At 41.5% G+C, this 26,181-nt stretch overlaps 1 protein-coding gene across 1 annotated transcript in view; it reads left to right on the top strand.

Moving 5' to 3' along the window:
• The window catches only part of AGXT (alanine--glyoxylate and serine--pyruvate aminotransferase), a 90,508-nt gene extending 65,835 nt beyond the window's left edge, over positions 1-24,673 (top strand). Inside the window, exons 7-11 of the mRNA XM_033959613.1 lie at positions 5,591-5,686; positions 13,791-13,860; positions 14,162-14,257; positions 15,043-15,171; positions 24,387-24,673. Of these exons, the coding sequence (XP_033815504.1) occupies positions 5,591-5,686; positions 13,791-13,860; positions 14,162-14,257; positions 15,043-15,171; positions 24,387-24,494 (499 nt within the window). The 3' untranslated portion in view covers positions 24,495-24,673. The remainder of the gene's footprint in view (positions 1-5,590; positions 5,687-13,790; positions 13,861-14,161; positions 14,258-15,042; positions 15,172-24,386) is intronic.
• The last annotated feature ends 1,508 nt before the right edge of the window (positions 24,674-26,181 follow it).

Here is a 26,181-nt window from a genome sequence, read left to right as displayed (position 1 = left end):
GAGAAGACATGCTATACTATAGATGAAGTTGAGATTCTGGAACTACCACTTGACTTTATCACCAAGTAAATGTTGCCATGGAGGTCCTCAACTACCACCAAGTGGTCTGGTTTCAGGATATGCACAATTAATATTCATGAAACTTAATGTGTATAATGCATATGATCTCAGAACAGTTTAATTTGCACATCAGTTGTCTTGAAAGTCAGGCCTGTTTGTAAGTCATGAGGACTGAAATTGGAACTGATTGCCATAGATAACAAAACACTCATTTTCTTATATCCAGTGCATTTTTTAAAACCCAGCTTCTGAGGCATGGCTTTTCGGCTGTTTATAGGTCTTCTGATAAGTAGACATTGTTGAATAGTGAGGAGAGCTGTAGGATCTGACCATTGGGAATGCCAGAATATTGAAACTGAGGCAGGAGGTGAGGTTGTTGGGGATAGCAATTGTGCATGCTCAGAGGAATTTAAAAAAGGGAGAGAAAAATCCCTCTGAGCTATTGGAGACCAAATCCATCCAACGTAGGGTTACCAGATGTCCAAGAAAACCCAGAAATGTCCTCTTTTTAGAGGACTGTCTGGGTACCCAGAGGGATTTCCGAAACCTGGCAGTTTGTCTGGGTTTTGAAAGGCCCTGAGCTTGAGGCCACATCTGGAGAGCCTTTGCGCACGTGCAGATGTTGACATGATGTCACATGCATGCATGCCTGCGTATGACATCATCACATAGATGGCTGCACATTTGTGGAGGCTCTCCAGACCTGTCCTGGAGCTCGGGGGAAGGAGACATGAGGTGTGGGGGTGGGGCTGGGGGCAGACAGGGTGGAGCCACTTGCCCTCTTTTTTATAAGAAGAAATCTGGTAGCCCTAATCTAATGGGAGCATCAGCTGATGTCATCTGCATTTGAGTGATGTATTCTGCTTTTCCTGAGAGAAAAGTCCCTGCTACTACAATTCTATGATTCTTGGCTCCATTCCCCAAGCTGTGTACAAGTATAAAAACAAAACAAAACAAAAATGGCCCGGTGAGGATATAATGTATAAATCCAACCACTATGAAACATATTTGAGTGGCTGGTGGCATTTCTGAGGGTTAATTGCATTCAATACCACGCTGGGAAAATTACCAGGGGGTCTTAGCAGTGACCAGCCCTTGTATTATGTACTCATAAGGAGATGTACATCTAGTTTACCCTTAAATCCTAGAACGGTGGATTCCGCTATTACTTCTTCTGGGAAAGCATTCCAGAAGTCCACCACTCGCTGCATGAAACAGAACCTCCTGATATTTGTCCTGAACCTGTCTCCCCTCAGCTTCAGTACGTGCCCTCTTGTCCATGTCACATTGGACATTGTAAATAACTGTTTTTCCTGCTCTATTTTGTCGATTCCTTTCAGTATTTTGAAAGTCTCGATCAGATCCCCTCGCAGTCTCATCTTCCCAAGGGAAAACAACCCCAGTCTCTTTAGTCATTCCTCATAATCCAGGTTCTCCATACCTTTCACTAGCTTTGTTGCTTATCTCTGCACCCTCTCCAGCAGTTTTATATCCTTCTTTAGGTATGGAGATCAATGCTGGATGCAGTATTCCAAGTGTGGTCTGACCATCGCTCTATAAAGTGGCATTATTACTTTCTCCGATCTACTCGTGATTCCCTTCTTTATCATGCCTAGCATTCTATTTGCGTTCTTTGCCGCCACTGCACATTGTGCCGACGGTTTCAGGGTCCTATCAATTAGTACACCCAGGTCCTTTTCCTGTTCGGTTTTTCCCAGAGTTGCACCTGACATACTATACTTGTGTTCCTTATTTTTTCTGCCTAAGTGCATCACTTTGCATTTTTCCACATTAAACTTCATCTGACATTTATCTGCCCAATTCTCCAATCGACTCAAGTCGCTGTGGAGTTCCTCACTGTCCTTCTGTGATTTGATTGCCCGGCATAGCTTTGTGTCATCTGCAAACTTGATGATCTCACTGAATGTTCCATCCTCTAGGTCATTGATTAAAATATTAAATAAGATGAGCCCAAGTACCGAGCCCTGGGGTACACCGCTAGTCACATTCTCCCAGTCTGAGAACTTCCCATTTATGCCCACTCTCTGCCTTCTGTTCTCCAGCCATTTGCCTATCCATCTTAGTATATCTCCTTCTATTCCATGGCCTTGCAGTTTCCTCAGAAGTCTTGTCGAACGCTTTCTGAAAATCCAAGTATATAATATCCACCGGTTCTCCATTATCGATTTGTCTGTTCACTGTCTCAAAAAATTGAAGTAGGTTCGCCAAACATGACTTCCCTTTCCTGAATCCATGTTGGCTGGCTTTCATCAGGTCGTGTGTGTCTAAGTGCCTGATTATGATATCCTTGATCAGCGCCTCAACCATCTTCCCAGGGACTGACATGAGACTCACAGGTCTATAGTTGCCTGGCACTCCTCTCAATCCTTTTTGAAATATCAGCGTGACATTCGCTATCTTCCAGTCGTCTGGTATCTGTCCTGTTTTGATTGACAGGTTGGCAAGTTTTTGCAATAGTTCTCCGATTTCCACTTTCAGCTCTTTCAAGACTCTCGGATGAATTCCGTCTGGTCCAGGAGATTTGTCACTTTTGAGTTTGTCGATCTGGCAGTAAATCTGGTCCAAGTCCACTTCTACTGTGGTGAGGCTGTCCTCTGTTACTACTTTGAACACTTTCACTGCTTCTGGAATTGTTGCAGTATCCTTCTTCGTAAAGACAAACGCAAAGAAGGAATTTAGTCTGCAATTTGTTTGTCTTCCTTGATATATCCTTTCCTTTCCTGGTCATCCAGTGGTCCCTCCGCCTCTTTTGCAGGTTTTTTCCCTTTTACGTACCTAAAGAAGGGCTTGAAGTTTTTGGCCTCATGCGCTATTTTCTCCTCATAGTCCTTTTTGGCATCCCTCACCGATATTTGACAGTTCTTCTGATCATCTCTGTGTTTGTTCCAAGCTTCGGTTGTTTTCGTGCATTTCCATGTTTTAAAGGAGTCCTTCTTTTCTTTTATGGCTTCCTTCACCTCTTTAGTGAGACACGCCGGCTCTCTTTTGCCTTTAGTTTTCTTTGCTTTGGACATCCGCGGAATGTAGAGACTTTGTGCTTCTGTGATAGTATTTTTCAGTAGGGACCATGCCTGTTCTACCGTTTTGACTTTGCCCATCTTTTTCTTGATCCGTTGTTTCACCATGGCTCTCATGCTATCATATCTTCCCCTTTTAAAGTTTAAAGTCATGGTTGAGGTTTTGGTACCTTTCCCCTTCCCGACATCGAGTTTGAAATTGATCATGTTGTGATCGCTCGTCCCCAATGGAACTGTGACTTCTACTTCCTTTGCCGTTAATGCCATATAGGACCAACTCCAAGATGACGTTTCCTCTTGTCGACTCTCCCGCCAATTGTTTCAGGAAGCAGTTCCCTAGCACTTCCAGGAACTTTGCCTCCATGCCACAGTTAGAGGTTCCCAGGTCACAGTCTATTCCCGGGAAATTGAAATCCCCCAAGATTACGACATTACCTGTCTTACATTCGTGTTTAATTTCCTCTATCATTTCTGAGTCTGTTTCCTCCCTCTGTCCTGGTGGTCGGTAGTAAAGGCCAATCTTTGTGTCAGCACCGTTGTATCTGGGAATCTTTATCCAGAGGGATTCCAGCTTCTCTTTCTCTTCCGTCATAGTCTCTCTTCCAGATTCTATTCCTTCCCGAACATATAGGGCAATACCTCCACCTTTCTGCCCCACACTATCTCTTCTGTACAGTTTGTATCCCTGTAGTACTGCATCCCATTTGTTTTCGTCATTCCACCAGGTTTCTGTTATGCCAGTGATTTCCAGTTCGTCGTTTTTTGCTATTGCTTCTAATTCTCCCATTTTGTTTCTCAAACTTCTAACGTTCGTATACATACATTTGAGTTCCCTTTGTGTTACCTTCTTGGACTCTTTAAGCTTAGCAGTCTCCCCTGGTTCTTTCATGGTATCCTTTTCTGCTCCTGCGTTGTCTCCCTTATTTGCTTTGTGGTCGTCCCCTCCTGTGTCTGAGTGGTTGTCCATAGCTCCCTCTTCGGGACATCCTGTCGCCCGGACCATCGACTGCTGGTCGACTGTCGGCTTTCCCCTGTCCTTTAGTTTAAAGCCTTCTCGATGGCATTCTTTATGTTGCCTGCCAATACTCTTGCTCCTTCCTCGTTGAGGTTCAGTCCGTCCTTTCTGTAGTACTTGCTTCTTCCCCAGAACGTCGTCCAGTTGCGCACAAAGTCAAAGCCTTCCTCTTCGCACCATCATCTCATCCAGGCGTTGATCGCTTGCAGTTCCCCTTATCTCCTTCTATCTGCTCTTTGTACCGGGAGGATCTCGGAGAAGGCCACTTTCACCTCTGTTCCCCTAGTGATAGTACTGTAAGAATACTGCTGGAGCCAGACAGGGTCAAAGTGGAGGCATAATACTTCTTTTTGGACCCACTAGATTACAAGAGATCACCTCTGGGTAAGTTCCAATGATGATAGGCGGGCCAGGAGAGGGAAGGTTTCTTTGACCCCTCAGGGGCAAGGCTTTGGTTTGGGAAAGGAGCTTAATTGTGGAGGGAGGATCTGATTGGGGGTAATTTGCTTAGGGGGTTAGAGGTACAATCAGAAGGAGGTCAAGAAATCCGATCCAAACTGCCCCATCCACTAAAACATGCTAGCTTGCAAGTGCCCACCATCCCTCTACCTCCCTCGCAGACACAACACATCTCACACATACACCACACAGAAATAAGATATGCACGCACACACATGCAGACCCCACAGGTACTCACACAGGAAATTCAAATCATTCCGAATTCAATTTATTTCTGGCACGAAACATATAGTATATTGAATTTTCTTCCATTTCAAGCCAATGGTACAGGAAGTGGAGGAGTAGCACAACAGTAGGAGCAAAGAAACATGTTCTCACTGCTATGAAGGGCAAGCTGGTGAAGTTGGATTTTGGCACTAGTTTGGGCATCCTGAGCCAGTGTTTCACTGGTTCACCCCTTAAGCTGGACCTGTCATTCAGAGAAGATGGGAGAATTAAGCTTTTTTGATTTCAGGGAGTTCTTGGTGGAATGTTCTTCCAAAAGATATGCACCTTTGTTGTATCTACAGTTTTGGCACTTAGTAAAGCTGTTGTTGTTTAAGCAAGCATTCATGCTATGAGTGGGATCACTGCCAAGATTGTTGGTTATTAGGTGAAGGACGGGAGCTGTGTGCTCATGGGTAGAAATTGTTATCAACAAACTAGTTAGAGTGTAGCGTGTTTAATTAGAATGCAGCTTTTTGTAATTTTGAAATGTGTTGAGTGGGCAAAGTAGTGAGTATTTTGTATTTTATATTGCTTTGAGCTTTTAAGGGATGGAATTAATAATTTAAAATAAATAATATTTACTGGAAAATTGCTGATAACTACATACTGCTGTCAGGAGTTGGATGTCATGGTGACCTGAACTTCAAAACAAATAAAATACAGACCATCTGACCATTCACAATAACTTAAAAAAGTGATGTGTGTTTTTTACTGCTATAAATGAGTCCTTGATTGTTTTTTCATATCTTAGGAAGAAGATCTTTAGCCGGAAAACAAAACCACCTTCCCTCTACGTTGATATGGGCTGGTTAGCGAATTACTGGGGCTGTGATGATAAACCAAGAGTGTAAGTCCCATCTCCTAGAATTTTACTAATAAACAGACCGTGGGGTAGATATTCAGTTTAGCTATGTGAGTCCTGGCACTGAATATTGCCGGTAACCGCATAACCCCTAGCTCCTCCCTAATATTTCCCCCTGTACCACTCCTGACTTGCCCATGTTTTTAGGCCTGTCAGAGCCAATATTCAGTGACACTGCCTGGTTAATTGCCACTGAATATCAATGGTTTGGTGACCAGAAAAGATTTAAACGAGTCAGAGCCTCTTCTGCTCGCTTGGTGTAACTGTGGTCATGTAAAAGCGGTAGGGATGCGGATAACATACAGTTATGCATGTAAATTGGAGACCTGCCTATGACCTACCACAGTCCACCTATGTGTAAGTCCCCCTTACATTTACGCACCATGCCTGGTTTCTATAATCAGTGCCGTTGTCAGCTGCTGCCTTAAAAGTGGCTGCCAATCGCATGTCAATCACATGATTGGCGCCAGGTACAAGATCACGCCTCTGACAAATGTAGGTGCCGGAAATTTAAGCCAGGGTTTTCCAGGCCTACATTTCCAGTGCCTACCTTTGATGTGAATCGCACCTCCGAGAGCACTTTAAGCTGCCTAATTCCACATCCTGTGTTAGCCATGTCCACAGTGGTGTTAGGTGGCCTAAAGCTCTTATGGAGGCTCGATTCCAGTGTCAGTTTTTTTGCGCCTGTTAGAGAATACAGACCTATGCCTTTTACATATGCTGTTACAGAATAACTGGCACTTTTACATGTAAGTACTAGTATTCTGTACATTTACGTGTACAAAGAATGCATAAATATGGGTGCCCAGTTATACATTTACCTTTATACTCCAGATTCTATATATGGCACTTTCCCATGATGTGCACACAACTTAATTGACAAACAATAATTGAACGCTAGCAGCCAATTACTGGTGTCAGTTGACACCAATTGGGATTTATGTGCACATCTGGCTGAGTGCTAGTCTACAACAACAGCGGAGTAGATAGTGAACATTTACCGAGATGGCTATGTGTTTTTGTGTTCAATTTGCCTCCAATGAGTTCATGATCAGAGAAAAGACGCTGGGTGTTATATATGTTTAGATTCCTAAGGCAGGCCTTGTGGCCAAAACATGAATCATATTGAGTCATTGTGACACTGATCAAATAAAGACTCTCCATTTGTTCTTCATCTTTCTCTTTGCACATTTTTGCCTTTGGCTCACCGTCTACTCTCCTATCGTTGCTGTGTGCTCATATCCACGGTGTTTTGTTCCTCTGTTTTTCTTCTTGCATACTATTCTACTACTACTACTACTACTACTAATCACTTATATAGTGCTGAAAGGCGTATGCAGTGCTGTACATTTTGACATTTATAGACAGTCCCTGCTCAGAAGAACTTACAATCTAACTTGGACAGACAGACATGACATATAGGGTGGTAATGGGTGAGGTGAGAGGAGTTAGGAGTTGAAAGCACTCTCAAAGAGGTGGATTTTTGGCTGGGCCTTGAACACTGCCAGAGACAGAGCCCGCAGTATGGATTCAGGCAGCTGGTACCAAGCATACGGTGCAGCAAGGTAGCAGGGACAGAGTTTAGAGATGGCAGCCGAAGAGAAGGGCACAAAAAGGAGAGACTATTCTAGAACAATAGGGGCCCAAGTTCTTTACTACACAACTCAAAAAGGGGCATGGCCAAAGAAGGTGCATGTGTAGAGAGACCTCATTCAAAAGTAAAGGTTCTAGACCAGAGGTGCCCAATGGTCGATCGCGATCGACCGGTAGATTGTCAAGGCAAAGTGAGTCGATCGCAGAGCCCATCCCAGGCTCCATGATAGACTCGCTTTGCCTTGGCGATCTACCGGGCTGATCAGCCTTCCTCTCCCCGACGTCAATTCCTGGCTGGGCCAGAACTTCCTCTGCAATGGCAGAATTGATGTCGGGGAGAGGAATGCTGGTCGGCTCGATGCAGGGAAGCAGGGAGAGCTTGGGGCGGCGGCGGCTTAGGGGCCTGTTCCCCGATGGTGACAGCATTGGCTTGGTGGAGGGCAGGGAGAAAGAAAGAAACAGGGCAGGCAGGGAGACAGAAGGAAAGAAGGGAAACAGAAAAAAAGAAAGGGGGCATGAAGAGAGAAAAAAAGAAAGGGAGGCAGGGAGAAAGAAAGGGCAGGGAGTGAGGAAGAAAAAGTTGGGGGAGGGAATGAGGTCTGGAGGAGAGGAACCATACAGGCTGAAAGAAGGGAAGAAAGATTGGATGCACAGTCAGAAGAAGAAAGTGCAACCAGAGACTCATGAAATCACCAGACAACAAAGGTAGGAAAAATGATTTTATTTTCAATTTAGTGATCAAAATGTGTCTGAATTTATATCTGCTGTCTATATTTTGCACTATGGCTTCCCTTTTACTAAACCACAATAGCGTTTTTTAGCGCAGGGAGCCTATGAGCGTCGAGAGCAGCGTTGGGCATTCAGCGCAGCTCCCTGCGCTAAAAACTGCTATTGTGGTTTAGTAAAAAGGGAGGGGGGTATATTTGTCTATTTTTGTATGGTTGTTACTGAGGTGACAGTGCATAGAGTCATCTGCCTTGACCTCTTTGAAAAAACTCTGGAATAGGAATGACAATTAACATTTTATCAGCGTACAGTGTGCTTTGTGTTTTGTTTTGTTTTTTTTATTGTTGGTAGATCATTTTTACTTGGTCATTTTAAAAGTAGCTTGCAAGCCCCAAAAGTGTGGGCACCCCTGTTCTAGACTTTTAAAAAACTAACTTTTTACAAATAGGAGATTACGTCAACAAATTGTTGTCTGGATTGGAATATCTAGAAAAAGCAGGAAAGCAGTGGGCAAAACTGAAAGATATTGTAAGGGCAACAAACCATTTTGTAAGGATGCCCAATAGTGCTGCCCGATTCAGGAAAAAAAATTTAGATTCAATTCGTTTCAGCCTATTGAATCGATTTTTCAATTCGATTAGATTTTCCTGCCCAATTGGGTGTTTTTATAAAACATCCTGGTGAGTTTATTTTATAGCCTCTTCACCCACTTTGCCTTCTCCTAACCACATTGACGCTGTGGTGTAAACAAAATAAACAAACAAAAAAGACTTTTCCTCTCTCTGTTAAATGCTAGCTCACGTTTGCAGTCTAACACCAGCTCTGGCAGGATACACTTTTCAAATCTGACATATTGTAATCACAAAACAGAAAATAAAATTATTTTTTCTACCTTTTGTTGTCTGGTCAATATTCAAATCTTGGTCCCAGGCTCTGGTTGTCTTCTGATAACTTGCTTGCTAGGGTCTCCTTCTTTTCTTCTTTCTCTGTGCTAACCATCAATCTTCTATCTCTGTCCTCCCCTTCCATTTCCCTTCCCTCCCCTGGAGGTCTGGCATCTTTCCTTTTTTTCATCTCCATCCACAGATCCATCTTTTCTCAACTACCCTTTCATCCAGCATCTCTCCCTCCTTCCCCACCACCCCAGGGTCCACCATCTCTCCCTTTCTGTTCCCAACTACCCTTCTATCTAGTATCTCTATCCCCCCTCCACACCATCCCTTGTGTCCTACTTCTCTCCCTAAATCCCATTATCCACCATCTCTCTCCCACGCCTCTGTTTTTAGACGCATTATTTCTTCCCCCCAAAGTACGGCATATGCATATATCTTTGAAGCTCCCTTTCCTCCCTCCCTCCGTGTACTTCTATACCAGGACCCCCTCCCCTGAAGGTCTGTCCCCCCTGAAGGCCTGTCCCCCCCAAAAGACTGCATCTCCCCCTGAAGGTCTGTCCCCCCTGAAGGCCTGCACCCCCCCTGAAGGCCTACACCCCACTCCTGAAAGTCTGCACCCCCCTTCAAAGGACTGTACCTCCCCCCCTGAACTGGCACTCCCCCTGAAAGCCTGTCCCCCCCCAAAGGTCTGTCTCCTCTGAAGGCCTGCACCCCCCTGAAGGCCTACACCCTACCCCTGAAGGCCTGCACCCCCTGAAGGCCTGTACCCCCCGAAGTACTATACCTGCCCCCCAAAGGACTGTCCCCCCCGGAAGGCCTGTGTGATCCCCTCTCGTATCCACGCCTCCCTTTACCTGATTGCAGCCTGCAGAAAAGGTTGCGGATACTTTAGCGATCCTTGCAGGTTGCCATAGGCCTCAGGAGCTGTCATCCTTCTGCCTCGGTCCCGCCCCTCCTCTGACATCAGAGGCAGGATCGCAGCAGAGGGACAACAGTACCCGCAATCCTTTCTGCAGGCTGCTCTCTGCCGCAATCAGGTAAAGGGAGGCATGGGAGGCAAGGGGGGAAGCCGGACACTGAAATGAATCGGTGAATCGATTTGAATCGTGAATTGGGCAGCACTAGTGCCCAACTTGGATGCCAACATTTACACTAGGTTTCAACAAGCATAAGTCAGGCAGCCAAAGATAAATCACATGAATTGGCATTAAGCGTGATTCTATAAAGGGCACATGCCCTTTATAGAATTGTGCTTAGTGCCGATCTTTTCCGGCATCCAGTTTTGAACATGCAATAGTATATAAGGGCAGTGGCGTACCAAGAGGGGGGCGGAGGGGAGGTCTGTCCTGGGTGCACGCCCCAAGGGGGTGCACAGCTGGCCACCCACCGGGGAATAGGCTGCCGCCGGGAAAAGGCTGCCACTGCTGCCATCGGGAACAGGCCAGCGCCGAGTTCTCCCTCCCTGCTTTTCTTGCCCACGGGGCCGACCAACTCTCAATTCTGACGTCGGAGAGGACGTTCTGGGCCAGCCAATCGCTGCCTGGCTGGCTCAGAACGTCCTCTCCGATGTTAGAATTGACGTCGGTTGGCGAGAGTTGGTCGGCCTCGTGGGGAAGAAAAGCAGGGAGGGAGAAATCGGCGCCAGCCTGTTCCTGATGGCGGCAGTGGCAGCCTTTCCCTGGCAGCAGTGGCAGCAGCATGTTTCCCAATGGCGGTGGCATAGGGGAGGGCAGGGAGAAAGAAAGAAAGAAAGAAAGGGGGGGACGGAGCCAGAAAGAAAGGGGGCAAGGTGAAACAAAGAAAGAAAGAAAAAAAATGGGGCATGGAGAGAGAGAGAGAGAGAGAGAAAGACAGACATAGAGAAAGAAAGGGAGCACAGAGAGAGAAAGAAAGAAGGGGGCAGGGTGAAAGAAAGAAAGAAATGGGGCACTGAGAGAGAGAGAGAAAGACAGACATACAGAAAGAAAGGGGGCATGGAGAGAGAAAGAAAGAAGGGGCAGGATAAAACAAAGAAAAAGTTGGGGGAGGGAATAAGGTCTGGAGGAGAGGAAGCATACAGGAGGCTGAAAGAAGGGAAGAAATATTGGATGCACAGTCAGAAGAATAAAGTGCAACCAGAGACTGATGAAATTACCAAAGGTAGGGAAAATTATTTTAATTTCAATTTAGTGATCAAAATGTGTCTGTTTTGAGAATTTATATATGCTGTCTATATTTTGCACTATGGTCCCCTTTTATGAAACCGCAATAGTGGTTTTTAGCGCAGGGAGCCTATGAGCGTCGAGAGCAGCACGGGGCATTCAGCGCAGCTATCGCAATTTAGTAAAAAGGGGGATGGTATATTTGTCTATTTTTGTATAGTTGTTACTGAGGTGACATTGTATAAAGTCATCTACCTTGACCTCTTTGAAAACCTGCGGAATATAAATGATAATTAACATTTTCTCTGCGTACAGTGTGCTTTGTGTTTTTAAAATTTTATTGTTGGTAGATCATTTTGACTTGGCCACGAAGGTAAGGGGGAGGGTGGGAGGGGAGCTGCTGAAAGACATCTAATAATCCTTGCAGGCTTGACTGTGCAGAGAATTATTTTTGTAAATTCATGTTTTGTTATGTGACTGGCATTATTTAGACTTTAATTTCTATGAATGAATAGAATGAAAATGATATAAAATTACTTGCTTGTTTTTATATGCGTGCGCTGAAGGAAAGTGGAGAGTAGGCTGAGGACACTGAAGGGAAATGGGGAAGAGAGAATAGGGAGAAGATGCTGATTTATAAATTGACAATTGTACAGAATATTGTTTCTTTTTATACTTTAATATAATAAGTTCAATATAAAACAATTCAAGGCTTGTGTGGATGGAATCAGGTGATTTGCGGGGATGGGGACCGAGCTTATGGGGATTAGTCCAATAAAATGGTATTTTCTTATTTCTCATTATTTGTTTTATTTTTATTTGTTAATTTGTAGAGTGGTGATTGTTATGTATCAGTTTTTTCAAATTTACATCTACTGTCTTTATATTTTGCACAGTATTAGAGGACATGTATTACTGTTTTTGTGGTGTTGTGGTATTGCATTGTATGCAGAGTCTGGCTTCTTGGCGGTTCAGTTTAACTTTTGTCTACATATTTCTATTTTTAGTTTGTGATTATTCCATATTGGGCGAGGGTGTATCTGTCTGTGTGTATGAAAGTGACATGGCTTTCTGATGTACAGGATCAATTGACTGTGCAGGATCTGGCTTGTTTAATTTTGCAATGTATGTGTTGGTGTTCTATTGCTTACTGCAGTGTTTAAGATGTTGCCTTTTCCTAGGTACACCCTTGTTGTGTGATATGTGGATTGTTACTAAAAATCATAATTTTCATTTAGATGGGGGGGTGTCAAAAAATGATGGACACGGGTGTCACATATGCTAGGTGTGCCACTGTATAAGGGAGCAAACTTACCCCTCCTTTTACAGAAGCGTAGAAGAGATTTTTAGCGCCAGCCAACACGCTGAATGTTCTGATGCTCATAGGAACTCTATGACCATCGGAGCAGTGCTAAAAATCTCTTCTATGCTTTTGTAAAAGGGGGGGTTAATGTTTAAAACAAAACTGAACTGAACATTAACAAGTTTGCTAGTAGTAAATTGCAAAGTGAGGTAATCCAGGAAAATAATACTTATCAAATAGCATGCCTCAGAACCTCAGAAACAGGCTTCTAAGTAAACAATTAGAATCGGAAGCCCAACTCTTATCACTGGCATGCTTATAACAGTTGGGAAAAACAGAACAGTGAAAAAATTCCACAATATTGTAGGAGAAAAAAACTGCTCTACAAAAACCTGACTTACTAATTCCAAATGGGAACCTCACAATGCAAAACACACTTCAGTTCAACAGTGTCAATAAACTCCTCTCCAGCAAAATTGAACACTTATTTTAGTATCCTGGATTACCATCGAGTTCAAATAACTTCTCATCAAGTTCATACAACTTTTGTCAAAGAATTTTGTAAATCCAAATCCCGCCAAAAAAGGAAAAATCCTCAACAAGAGCCACTTGTTTTGCGGCTTCCCGCTGTTTCAGGAGAAATAGATCCATCGTGACTGCCTCATAGATTACCTCACTTTGCAATTCACTACTAGCAAACTTGAACGCCATTTATAGAATCTGGTCCATAGTAACTAATCATACCTGCTGTTTGAGCCATAAATTATAAACCACCAGGGGTGCACATCCCAAAAATTCATTTTTGTTTCCTATTCTCTTTTGTGAAGGGTGCTCACTCTTTCCATAGTCCATAGTATTTTCAAAAAAGGGGAAAAACATTTCCCTGTCATTTTAGCCTACAAATAACATGAAAGGCAAGATTCTACAAACAGTGCTGTTATTGGCGGATGCCTAAAAAATGGCTGCCAAACGCATGTCAATCACACAATGGTGCTGTTTGTAGAATCAAGATTACCTCAAGCATAGGCACTGGAGAAGTAGGCCAGGGTTTTGAAGGCCTATATTTCTGTTGCCAATGTTTGACATGAATCGTGTCAATGGAGGCGAATGCCTAAGGTCGTTTCTGGCATTAACCATGCCTACTTTGACCTTAGGTGTTCTAAGGTGCCTCCATAGAAGCAATGATGGTGTTGTTTTACATTTTTTTTATAACAATTTTTTAATTTTTTTTTTTAATGGCTTTGCCTATTAAGTTAGTCGCTGGTAGGATACCTAACTTAAGGCATCGTTTATAGAATATGCCTCGAAATGGCATAGGAAATCATTTCTCATGTCTTTTTGAATTACTGTAATATACATCACTATAAACCCACCATTTCATGCTTTCTAAAGCTAAGAATAGTCCTGTGATGTGCTATATGTATTTATCACAGATACCACCACACTGGACCTGTAACTAACTTCTTCAGCCTGAGAGAGGGCTTGGCCATGCTAGTTGAGCAGGTGAGTGGTTCTGGGACATAGACTAATAAAAAAAAGAGAAAGAAAAAAGGGGAAACAATAAATTATAAGGAAATAGAATTATAAGAGAAAAAGAAAAAATACTGAGATTGAATTGGGAGATTAGCATAAAAGGAGAAGCAGAGGTACAGAGGATGTCTTTTAACTAGTGTTTGTTATTAAGAGATAGAATGAAATATTTATTTCACGTTTCTTGTTAGCACAGAAGTAAACACCTGCTATTGTTCCTAATATTCAAACCTCAATCTATTGTACCTAACTATACACTTGTTTCTCTGTACAGAGTCTTGAAAAGTCTTGGCAGCTTCACAAGGATAATGCATTGTACTTACATCAGGGCCTGGAGAAATTGGGCATCAAACTTTTTGTGAAAGACCAGGTATTATTTACAGTCCAAGCACCCTATCTGGAGCTTGCTGCTGATAACCCTGGAAGTCCTTGATCTTTCTTCCCAATCCTCTATATTACAGTGCAACTAAGTGGTTCACTGATCAGCTCTTTAAATCATGCATCAATTTTTATCTACAAAGCACTGTATGGTTTAAATAGCTGCTGTGTGAACTACATGGGTCATGGATAGGAGAGCTTCCTGCGGCAGTGGGCTACCACACTTCTTTCTCAGCACCCTAACTGACTTAACACCCTTGACTAGGGTTACCAGATGTCCGGGTTTCCCCGGACATGTATTATTTTTAAGGACTATGGCAGGAGTCCAGGCGGCATTTTAATTTTATAACTTTTGTCTGTGGAAACAGGACATCTAATACCCCCTACAGCAGCTCACACATCTATCCGTAGTTCTCCCCCTTCCTAGGGATCTGGTGCTTGCTCACCAGGTGCTGCTGTAAGTCTTCGGGTTGTTGGCAGCATGATTGAAGTAAACATGCTGCCTTCGGTGACCCGGAAGCTTTCTTTCTGCTACTGCTTTCCATCTATGCAGGGACAGGAAGCAGGCTTCCCACCCTAAATACACTTATGTAGCCACCCACTTTTAATGCTCCCACATAGTTTACTGAATTTTTTAATATAAATTTAAGCATTTGAGCCCTAGCACATTTTCAAAAAGGCCTATTTAGGAGCATAACTCTCAAATTAGAAGCATCAATCCTTTGAATGTCAGACCCTACACTGGTACATGATTGTTTATTTGTGGATACCTCTTAGGCGGTGAGGCTGCCAACAGTGACCACAATATCAGTTCCTGAAGGGTATGACTGGATGGAAATCACATCCTATATCATGAAGAAGCATAGCATTGAGATCACTGGAGGACTTGGACCTTCTACAGGAAAGGTAAATCTAAATCAGAACATGATCCTGGGAACTCTACAAAATTCCAGAGTAACCTAAACAAGTGTTTCTCAATCTTTTCAAGACAAGTACCCCTAAACCTAAGAAATACTAACCAAGTACCCCCACCCAAGTTCCACCCCAGACCCGCCCAAACTCTGTCCTTGACCTGCCCAAACTCTGCCCATGACTCCACCCCCATAATAATAGTACTAATTGTAATGCAATTTCTTCCATCCATTTTTCATATACATACAATATAATCTTATTAATACAAAAATGGTAAGCACAAAATTATAAAAACATGCAGAGAAAATGTTAATTTATCATTTATATTCGGGGGGGGGGGTTTCAGAGAGGTCTAGGCAGATGACTTTAAAATATGCAATGTCACCTGAGTAACAACCATAGAAAAATAGTCATATATAGTGCAAAATATAGACAGCAGATATAAATTCTCAAAACTTACACATTTTGATCACTAAATTGAAAATAAAATCATTTTTCCTACCTTTGTTGTCTGGGTATTTCATGAGTCTCTGGTTGCACTTCCTTCTGACTGTGAATCCAATATTTTTTTCCTTTCTTTCTGCCTCCTGCATATTTCCTCTCCTCCAGATTTCATTCCATTCCCCAAACAACATCTCTGTCTGTCCCTCCATGAATCCAACTTTTTCTTCCTCTCTCCCTGCCTGCCCCCTCCACTGAAGCCACTGCCACCAATTTCTCCCTGTCCTACTTCCAAAGCCAACCCTGCCACTCCATTCCCACCCCCACCCCCTGCTGCTGCCGCAACAGCCACCTGACACACTCCATTCCCACCACCCACCTCCCCTACCGCCGCCGTAACAGCCACCCAACAAGCTCCATTCCTACCCCACCCCCTGCTTCCGCCGCAACAGACACCCGACACCTTCATTCCCACCCACCCCCTGCTGCCACCGCAACAGGAATGGGCCAGGCACGTGCAGCGACTGCCCGTAGCCAGCTCACAAGCCTTCCCCCAACATCAATTCTGACATTGGAGAGAAGGTTCCGGCCCAGGATTGGGGGTGGGGATGGAGTGTGTTGGGTGGCAGGGTTGGCTTCGGCAGTGGGTCAGGGAGGAAGCAAAGGTGGTGGCAGCTAGCCCGTATACCCCCAACAGGTGGCTCGTGTACCCCTTGGGGTATGCATACCGCAGGCTGAGAAACACCGATCTAAACAATCTACTACTTTTCATTAAGACATAGGAAGGCCTATTTTACAAAGAATGTTGAGAACTGAGAGATCCATTCTAACAGGATTATACATAAAAGGGCAACTATTTGGTAAGAGTGTTCAAAACATACATCTAAGTTTGATTTGGTCGTATGGTGCAGGACGTTCAAAGTCGGCAGTAAGAAAATGCTCATTTTTGAAAGGCAAGCCACCATACATCTAGAATTATTAGGATTTTTGTTAATCCTCTAACTGAATGTCCAGACCATTAGGATGCCCAGACCGTCAGGATGTCTATCTTTATACCACATTTTCAAACAAAATTTCATTCAAGTCCCAAACCGCCAGAACAAGACCATTTGGGTGTGGGAGTGGCCAGTCCTGTAATGGACTGGCCACCAAGACATGGCAACAGAGCAGTGGGGCACCTTAGAGGGCACTGCTGTGAATTTCACAAAAAGGGTGTCAAATAAACATCTCACCAGAACTCCCTTATAGGTTATGGTGAGCCCCCCAAAACCCACTATACCTACCTGTCTACAACTCCAATATCCCTTATGGCTGCAGGTGGCACCTATATGGCAGTAGAGTAGTGTTTTGGTGAGCACACATTTTCCACCATAAATGTAGTGGTTAAAGTGCTCCTCTCTATGGTTCACTAGCCCACCCACCAGGCTACTTAAGACACCTGTATGAAGCTCTACTAGGATGCCCCATACCAGATGCTGCTGTTTCAGAGACAGGTATGTACCATTTTGTTCTCATTTTGTGTGATAGAAGGGGGTGAGTGAGCACTGGAGGAGTATGGGGTGTCCTGCCTTGATGCATGCAGTGGTCATCTGGTCAGTTCTGTCCAGTATGTCTTGAAAAATGTTTGATTATCACTGCAAGATGTCCATGTCTAACCCATCCTTGACACTGCCCAAAGCCCATAACAACCTCCACCGTGACCATCTCATGCTCTGAATGTACAGAGGCTGGAATACCTTGCTAGACATACAAAAAGATGTTTTCTAATATCAGCACTTGGACGTTCTGGCAATTAGGACATCCAAGTGTTGATTTAGGATGCTTTTTGAATGTTTATGTTTTTTGATTATGAACTCCACCCCCACATGAGTCCTGCACCCGGCCCTCTCCCTTGCACCTGCACCTCCTTCCCCTTCCTTGGGTTCTCATTGGTGACTCAGCTGTGGCAGAGATTAAGACAGATTACTAGGTAGGGTAAAAAAGCAGGAGTAGCAGTTCTTATAAATAAAAAGTGTATGGCCAATTTTAAGATAGTAAATTCGGACCCACATGGAAGATGGCTACATGTTGATATAAGTATGGGAAATAATGCCCTGACGTTGTTCAATATATATGCCCCTAATTCGAATCAATCAGAATTCTTTAAAAAATTGCAGAGTATGTTGTTACCACTGGCTGCTTCTAATTTAGTGGTGGCTGGAGATTTTAATGCTGTAATGGATCCATTAATGGATAAAAAACCAGGTAAAAGTATAAAATCTTTAGGTTTAGATGATTTGGTTCAATCATGTGATTTGAAGGATATATGGCGTATTCTTCATTTTAATGATCAGGAATTTTCATTTTGTTCACAGGTTCATAAATCATTTTCAAGAATAGATTATATTTTTATTTCATCACATAAGGTGCAGCAAGTGATTAAGGCTTCCATTGATCCCATTATCATTTCGGATCATGCGGGAGTATGGATAGATTTACAATTAGATCAATTAGAAAATAGAAGACCTCTTTGGAGATTTGATAATGCATTGCTTGTGGATGAAAAATTTTTGGAAAATTTTAAAACATAAATTAGTGATTTCTTTCAAATTAATTTAGTGGAAGATACATCTATTGAAAATGTATGGGACGCTTTTAAAGCGACTATGAGAGGTCATATTATATCATATTCGGCTTTTGTTAGGAAACAGATTAAAAAACAGTATATAGAGTTAGAAAAAGAAATTAAAATACTAGAAACTAAATTGGTAAGCAAATGGGAACATGATGTATTACAAGCTCTTTTGAAAGCAAAAGGTAAATATAACGAATTAGCTTCAAAAATGATAAGAGACTTGTTTTCCAAACAGACAATGTATTATGGAAATTCTAATAAGGCGGGAAGATTATTGGCAAATTATCTTAAAGCAAAAAAAAGAAGAACTAACATTAATGGCATAAAAGATGATAATGGTATAATAACCAATCAAATGGATATAATTTTAAAGCAATTTCTAAAATTTTATAAGGACCTGTATTCTTCCGAGCCTTATTTGGAGAGGCAAAAAGATGGTAAAAATTTTTTAGATTTAATTATTGGACCTAAAGTTCCTGATCATATAAAACGGAGTTTAGATGAACCTATATCATTAAAAGAATTAGAAACAGCGTTGAGATCTCTTAGAGTTGGATCCGCTCCAGGTGGTGATGGTTATACAGTAGAATTTTATAAAACATTTCAAAATGTCCTTTCCCCATATTTACTAAATTTATATCAGACACAACTTATAAAAGGTGATATTAAAGGTACTATGGCTGAATCAATAGTAATTGTTTTGCCTAAGCCAAATAAAGATCCTACTTTGGTTTCAAACTACAGGCCTATATCTTTAATAAATGTGGATAATAAACTTTTGGCGAAAATTTTGGCTTTGAGATTAGCCAAAGCTCTCCCACATATTATAGACACGCATCAGACGGGTTTCATTGCTAAAAGACATTCCTCTAATAACTCTAGATTATTGTTTCATATGTTAAATTTATTTTAAAAAATGGATGAACCGGCTTTTACAGTTTCCTTGGATGCAGAAAAAGCGTTTGATAGGGTAGAATGGAATTTTATGTATCAGGCTTTAGAATGGTTTGGTATAGGTTCTGGATTTATACAAATGGTAAAAACATTGTATAGCTTCCCGATTGCAAGATTAAATATTAATAATATGATATCTGATGGTTTTCAATTGCAGAGGGGAGTTAGACAAGGTTGTCCTTTATCTCCTTTGTTATTTGATGTTGTATTAGAACCCTTACTGTTAGCAATACAGCAAGCAAGGGGGATACAGGGTATTCCATATTCTGATATGGAATATAAAATTTCGGCTTATGCGGATGATATTTTACTTTATTTGAGGAATCCAGAGTCTACCTTATCTTGTCTATTGGAATTAATTGATATGTTTGGCAAATTTTCAGGTTATAAAATTAATTGGAGTAAGTCTGAACTTATACCTTTAAATGTTCATTGTGTAAAAGGATTATTTGACGCTTTTCCGTTCATATGGAAAGAAGAAGGATTTAAATATTTTGGCATTCAAGTTAAAAATACAATTGAAGATACAGTAAAAGAAAATGAAAAATTTGTATTGAAAAGAGTTACAGAGTTATGTGAGCAATGGAATCCGTTACATCTTTCTTGGTGGGGGAGAGTTCAAACTATTAAAATGATGATCTTGCCTGTAGTTTGCTACCAAATGAGTATGATACCTATTTATTTTCAGGGGTCCTTTTATAAAAAGCTTAATAGCATTTTAACGAAATTTCTTTGGCTTGGTAAAACGCATAGAATAGCTTTGGTATCTTTGCAAAAATCAATTAAGGAGGGAGGGGTAAATTTTCCAAATTTTTATATGTACCATCAAGCCTATATTTTACGTCAGGGTATGTATTGGATCCTCCCAGAACTGATAGATAATGCACCGGATTGGTTATATTTGGAATGGCGCCTTATGTTTCCCCTAAATTTAGTTCATCTTCCAAGTATCAACATGCCTAGAAGATACAGAGAAAATAAGATATTAATGGATACTTGGAAAACATTGAGGTTTATTAGTAAATTAACACCTGTCCCAATAAACAAGTCAACTAATCAGTCTTTATGGATAAACTCCAAGATTAAAATTGGCGGAGCTCAAATCCTTTGGAAGGAATGGATTATTGCAGGCATTAGATCTCTGAATGATGTTATTTCGGAAGGTAAACTGCTGGAATTTTCACAATTGCAACATAGATTTGGTCTTAGTAAAACACAAAGTTTTAAATGGTTGCAATTGAAGCAGGCCATTCAGGTTGGGTTCCCTGAATGGAAAACATTGAATAATCAATATAGTTTAGAGTTCTTATGTTTTCAAGCAGACTTCCTAGGGCATCAAGCCGCATTGTGGTATAAATTAATATCTGGATATTTGAATAAAAAACCAAAAAATGGTCTAAGAGACATTTGGAGCATTGAGATTAAGCATCAAATTACTGCATCTCAATGGCCACTAATTTGGTCTTGGAGAATGAGATGTACAGTGTCAGCATCTATGAGACAAACTTGGTTCTTTTTATTACATAGAGCTTTTTGGACCCCTACACGTTTGCAAAAATTAGATAGTTCTAAGTCCAATAAATGCTGGCACTGTAATCTGGAACCTGGGACGTTGGATCATTTACTATATCATTGTCCCTACATTAAAAGTTTTTGGAATGCAATTTGGCCACAAATTAATAAATTGATGGAAAATCATGTAGCAATATCATATGATACAGTGTTATTTGGAATGATGATGAGAAAAAAAAGTCAAATTTCACCAGAAAATAACAAGCTTTTACTAGTCATGACAGGGGTTGCCATTCAGCATATAACCAATAACTGGAAGAATCATAGTAACCTTAATTATACATTTTGGTAGAATACAATTTGTCATATATTCAAAATGGAAAGAGTAATAGCAATACAAAGAGGGACATATCCTAAATTTATAAAAATATGGGGGCCATTGACAAAGTATTGTACTGAATGAATAGTAGGATTTATCTTCTTCTTTTTCTTGTCTTCTTTATGGCACACATGGAGGGGGGGTAGTGAAAATAATTTTACATAACATGTTATAATATGGTATACAATATGTATAAGGTGATTGGAAAGTACTTGAAGGGTGGGGGGTGGGAGAGGGGATAAAAAAATTTGTTCAGAATATTATGTAATAGATATAAAAGTGATATTGTGTATTCATTAGTTGTAACTCAATATTTTGTACACTTCATGTAAAATATGAAAATGAATAAAGAATTATAAAAAATAAAAAAAAAGACAGATTACTAGGTAGCTTACAATCTAAAAGTCAATCAAACTAAAAATAAAAAATAAAATCACATACAAAATACAAATAAGGTTAAAAGCAGAACAATTTTGAAAGAATAGTAGGGAAGAAAACACATTAGGTTAAAACTTCTTGAGTCTTGCAGAAAACTCTCAAAAGCCACAGACTACTATTTGTTGCAATAAGCGTCTGAAAAAAGAAATGTTTATAGCTCAGTTTTAAACTTATCAATTGTACTGAGTAATCGAAGAGCCAACAGTATGGAATTCAAAAGTTGTGGACTTTTTACACAGTAGCATAGTACGAAGGCAGATAAAAATCCGAATGGTCCATCTAGTCTGCCCAACCTCATTCAATCTAAAAATTTGATGGGGTTTTTTGTGGAGTTTTTTTCTTCTTCTTCTTAGCTATTTCTGGGCAAGAATCCAAAGCTCTGCCCAGTACTGTTCTTAGGTTCCAACTACTGAACTCTCCATCAAAGCTCACTCAAGTCCATTTACTCCCTCCCCAGCCCATCCTCCACCAAATGGCCATATACAGACACAGACCATGCAAGTTTGCCCAGTACTGGCCTTAGTTCTTCAATATTTACTATTATTTTCTGATTCTAGATCCTCTGTGTTCATCCCATGCTTTTTTGAACTCTGTCACCGTTTTCATCTCCACTACCTCTCTCAGGAGCACATTCCACACTCTCCGTAAAGAAGAATTTCCTTACATTGCTCTTGAGTCTACCATCCCTCCACCTCATATTATGTCCTCTGGTTTTACCATTTTCCTTTCTCTGGAAAAGATTATGTTCTATGTTAATACCTTTCAAGTATTTGAACATCTGAATCATATCTCCCCTGTCCTTCCTTTCCTCTAAGGTATATATATTTAGGGCTTCCAGTCTCTCCTCGTACGTCTTTTGTCGCAAACCTGCTATCATTTTCGTCGCCCTCCTCTGGACCGCTTCAAGTCTTTTTGTGTCCTTCACCAGATACGGTCTCCAAAACTGAACACAATATTCCAAATGGGGCCTCACCAATGATCTGTACAGGGGCATCAACACCTTCATTCTTCTACTGGTTATGCCTCTCTTTATACAACCCAGCATCCTTCTGGTAGCAGCTACCGCCTTGTCACCCAGTTTTTTCACCTTTAGATCTTCGGACACTATCACCCCAAGGTCCCTCTCTCCCTCCAGGCATATCAGCCTTTCTCCTGCCAGCATATATGGTTCCTTCCAATTGTTAATCCCCAAATGCATTATTCTTCATTTCTTTGCATTGAATTTTAGTTGCTAGATATTAGCCCATTCCTCTAACTTTTGTAGATCTTTTTTCATACTTTCCACTCCCTTCTCGGAGTCTACTCTGTTAAAAATCTTGGTATCATCCGCAAAAAGGCAAACCTTTCCTTCTAACCCTTCAGCAATGTCACTCCCAAACATACTGAACAGGATCAGCCCCAGCACCAAACCCTGAGGGACTCTACTACTCACCTTTCCTTCCTCCAAGCGACTTCCATTAACCACCACCCTATGGTGTCTGTCCATCAACCAGTTTCTAATCCAGTTCTCCACTTTGTTTGCTTACTTCAGCTCTTCAAGTTTGTTCATGAGCCTCCTATGAAGAACCATGTCAACAATCTAAGTAAATTACATCTAGCATATGTCCTTGATCTACCCAATCAAAAAATTCAATCAGGTTCGTTTGACAAGATTTACCTTTAGTAAAGCCATATTGCCTCATATCCTGTAACCCATTAGATTCTAGGAAGTTCACTATCCTTTCTTTCAGCAACACTTTCATTATTTTTCCAACAACCAAAGTGAGGCTTACAGGCCTGTAGTTTCCCACTTCATCTCTGTGACCACTTTTGTGAATAGGGACCACATCCTCTCTCCTCCAATCTCCAGGAACCACTCTCGTCTCCAGAGATATGTTGAATAAGTCTTTAATAGGATCCGCCAGAATCTCTCTGAGCTCCCTCAGTATCCTGGGATGGATCCCATCCGGTCCCATCGCTTTGTCCACCTTCAGTTTTTCAAGTTGTTCATAAACACTTTCCTCCGTGAACGGCGTAGAATCTACTCCATTTTCCCGTGTAGCTTTGCCGGACAATCTTGGTCTTTCTTCAGGATTTTCTTCCGTGAACACAGAGCAGAAGTATTTGTTTAGCACATTTGCTTTTTCCTCATCACTCTCCACCTATCGGTTCCTAGCATCTTTTAGTTTAGCAATTCCATTTTTCATCTTCCTCTTTTCACTGACGTATCTGAAAAAATTTGTCTCCCTTTCTTACATTTTTTAACCATTTGCTCTTCAGCAGTCCTATTATGTTCATGAATGATTTCTCGATGTGTTGGAGCTATTAAATGTTTTTGATTTTCTGATCTGAGTTCTTGAAGGGATATATTGAGTCAAAACACGTGCAAGATATAACAGTTCACCCATTAGTACTTTAAAGGTCAATAAAAGTATTTTATAGGTGATATGATGAGAGATGGGCAGCCAATGGGCTGCTTTCAAAAATGAAATAATATGATCAAATTTATAAATATTAAATATTAACCGGAGAGCTGTGTTTTGTATATTTTTTAGGTCTTTGAATATCTTTTTGACGTACCCCAATATAAAGGACATTACAGTAATTTAATTGCTGGATCACTTATAAATGTATCAGTATGTTCAGAGCTTCCATGCCCAATTTTGGGCACCAGGATTTACACCAACTGAACCTTGGTGTAAATCTCCATGCCTAATATAGACGTGGGTCCTCCCAAATTCTATAACACTGCACACAAATTCTAGGGACGCTTCTGACCTGCCCAGGGCCATGCTCCCTTTTTAGATTCTCACAGAAGAATGTCTGTGGATATCTTTATAGAATAGCGCCGATAATTGACTGATAGGGGATACTGTCTGCTTTGTTCTTCAGGTACTAAGGATAGGTCTAATGGGCTACAACTCCACCAGAGCCAATGTGGATCGGGTCCTGCATGCTCTGAAAGATGCCCTCCAACATTGCCATAAGAACAAAATCTGAGAAGGACGTCTATCCTGGTGTTATAGACTTCAGCAGCTCATCAGTGGAGCAGATATGAAAGCTTCCCTACCCAAATCCTTAGAACATCTGCCCTGATTCACTCGGGGTTTTGTTACTTGAAGGAAATTACAGAATGTTACACTAAGAATGGCATGAATAAACTCTCTTCTTCAGAATAACACTCTTTTCATTTCTTCTGTGTTACTGGCTCGTATGGGAATAAAAGGGCAGTAGACGTCATTAATATGTCCATAGAGAACTTTAACCCCAGTAGTGTCTGGAAAGAAGGGTGACAACTGCCCAGCAGCAAAAATGGGTGTGTTGCTGATCCTCAATGAAAATGCTCAATTTATCCAATCTATTACTTAAGCTAGTCATATTTACTGCCAGAGTTGCTCAGCTCATGGTAATTTATAAAGTAAATTGGAGCATCTGTCTCATACAATTCTGGCACACAATAAACTATAACTGCTTGGCAATTAATGAGGGAGGAGGTGTGCTGGGCTATTAAAGCAGCAAGGAAGAGCTTCTGAGGCTTGTGATTACATAAATTCTTCAGGCTACAAACACTCTGGATGACCCTGGGCAAGTCACTTACTCTCTCTGTGCCACTATTTGCCCAGCCTTATCTGAGCAATTATAATCCTGGCATTGAAAGCTGTTAAATATACCAGAGAAGTCTAGAGGATGTGATGTTTTTCTAGTATTTATGCAATAAATACCTATTTAAGGAGCCCATTTACCAAACTGTAGTAAAAAGTGGACTTAGTATATACTTACATGGGTCATTCCAGCGTGCTAAGGCCATTCTTCCAAATGCGTAAATTGGCCAAATTTTCTTTTTTTTTTTTTAATTAATGGCCATGAGTTAGTTTCCCATTAGTGCAAGGCCATTAGCATGTGACCCCTTAGTGCTACTTAATTTGTAGGCAATAAGGGCTTATGCAGTAACCATGCACTAATTGGTTAGCACACAGTGATTTAGCGATGGTAACTGAATAGGGTGTTCAGTCAAAAGCACGCAAGACAATTGTGCAAGGACAAACCTGCCCAGACAATCACGCACAGGACATCAGCGTGGAGTTCAATACTATTTTAAAGCTCTCTGAGGAGGCGCGGGGGAACCCCCCACTTTAGTTAGAAATGTTGGCGCTCCCATTGGGGTGTGTGTGGGGACCCCCCTATTACAGAGGAAATAGTAATTTGTCCCTAAAAAACAAGGAAAAGGGCTATTTCCTCTGTAATGGGGGGTTTCCCCCACACCCCAACGGGAACACCAACATTTCTTTTTTTTTAAATGAAAGGCTTTTATTGAAAAACACTCCAAACATTATCATTTCACAGGAAATGCAAGAAAAGAAAATACATGGAGCAAAGTACCACACTCCAAAATAACCCACACAGTTAGTATCAACAATATCATAGACATGTGCAAGTCCTACAAACTAATAAGAACCAGTTAAATTACCCACCAAAACACAGCTAATACCCCCCCGCCCACCCCCCAGGGACAAAACTCAATACCTACAACTCAAAATATGGTTGAGAAACAGTCAATTCCAAACAAAAACCAAAAATTGAAAAGGAATATGGTTATGGGATCCCCCAAGCATCGCCATCCGTTCCAACTCCAGGGCTCACTCAAAGCCCTTGGCCATCCCTGCCACAAATCCCCATGGAAGCCCGA

Source organism: Geotrypetes seraphini, chromosome 9 (genome assembly GCF_902459505.1).
Source record: "Geotrypetes seraphini chromosome 9, aGeoSer1.1, whole genome shotgun sequence".
NCBI lineage: Eukaryota > Metazoa > Chordata > Amphibia > Gymnophiona > Dermophiidae > Geotrypetes > Geotrypetes seraphini.
The sequence above is the reverse complement of the archived record's forward strand: the minus strand, read 5'-3'. Positions and strand labels throughout refer to the sequence as shown.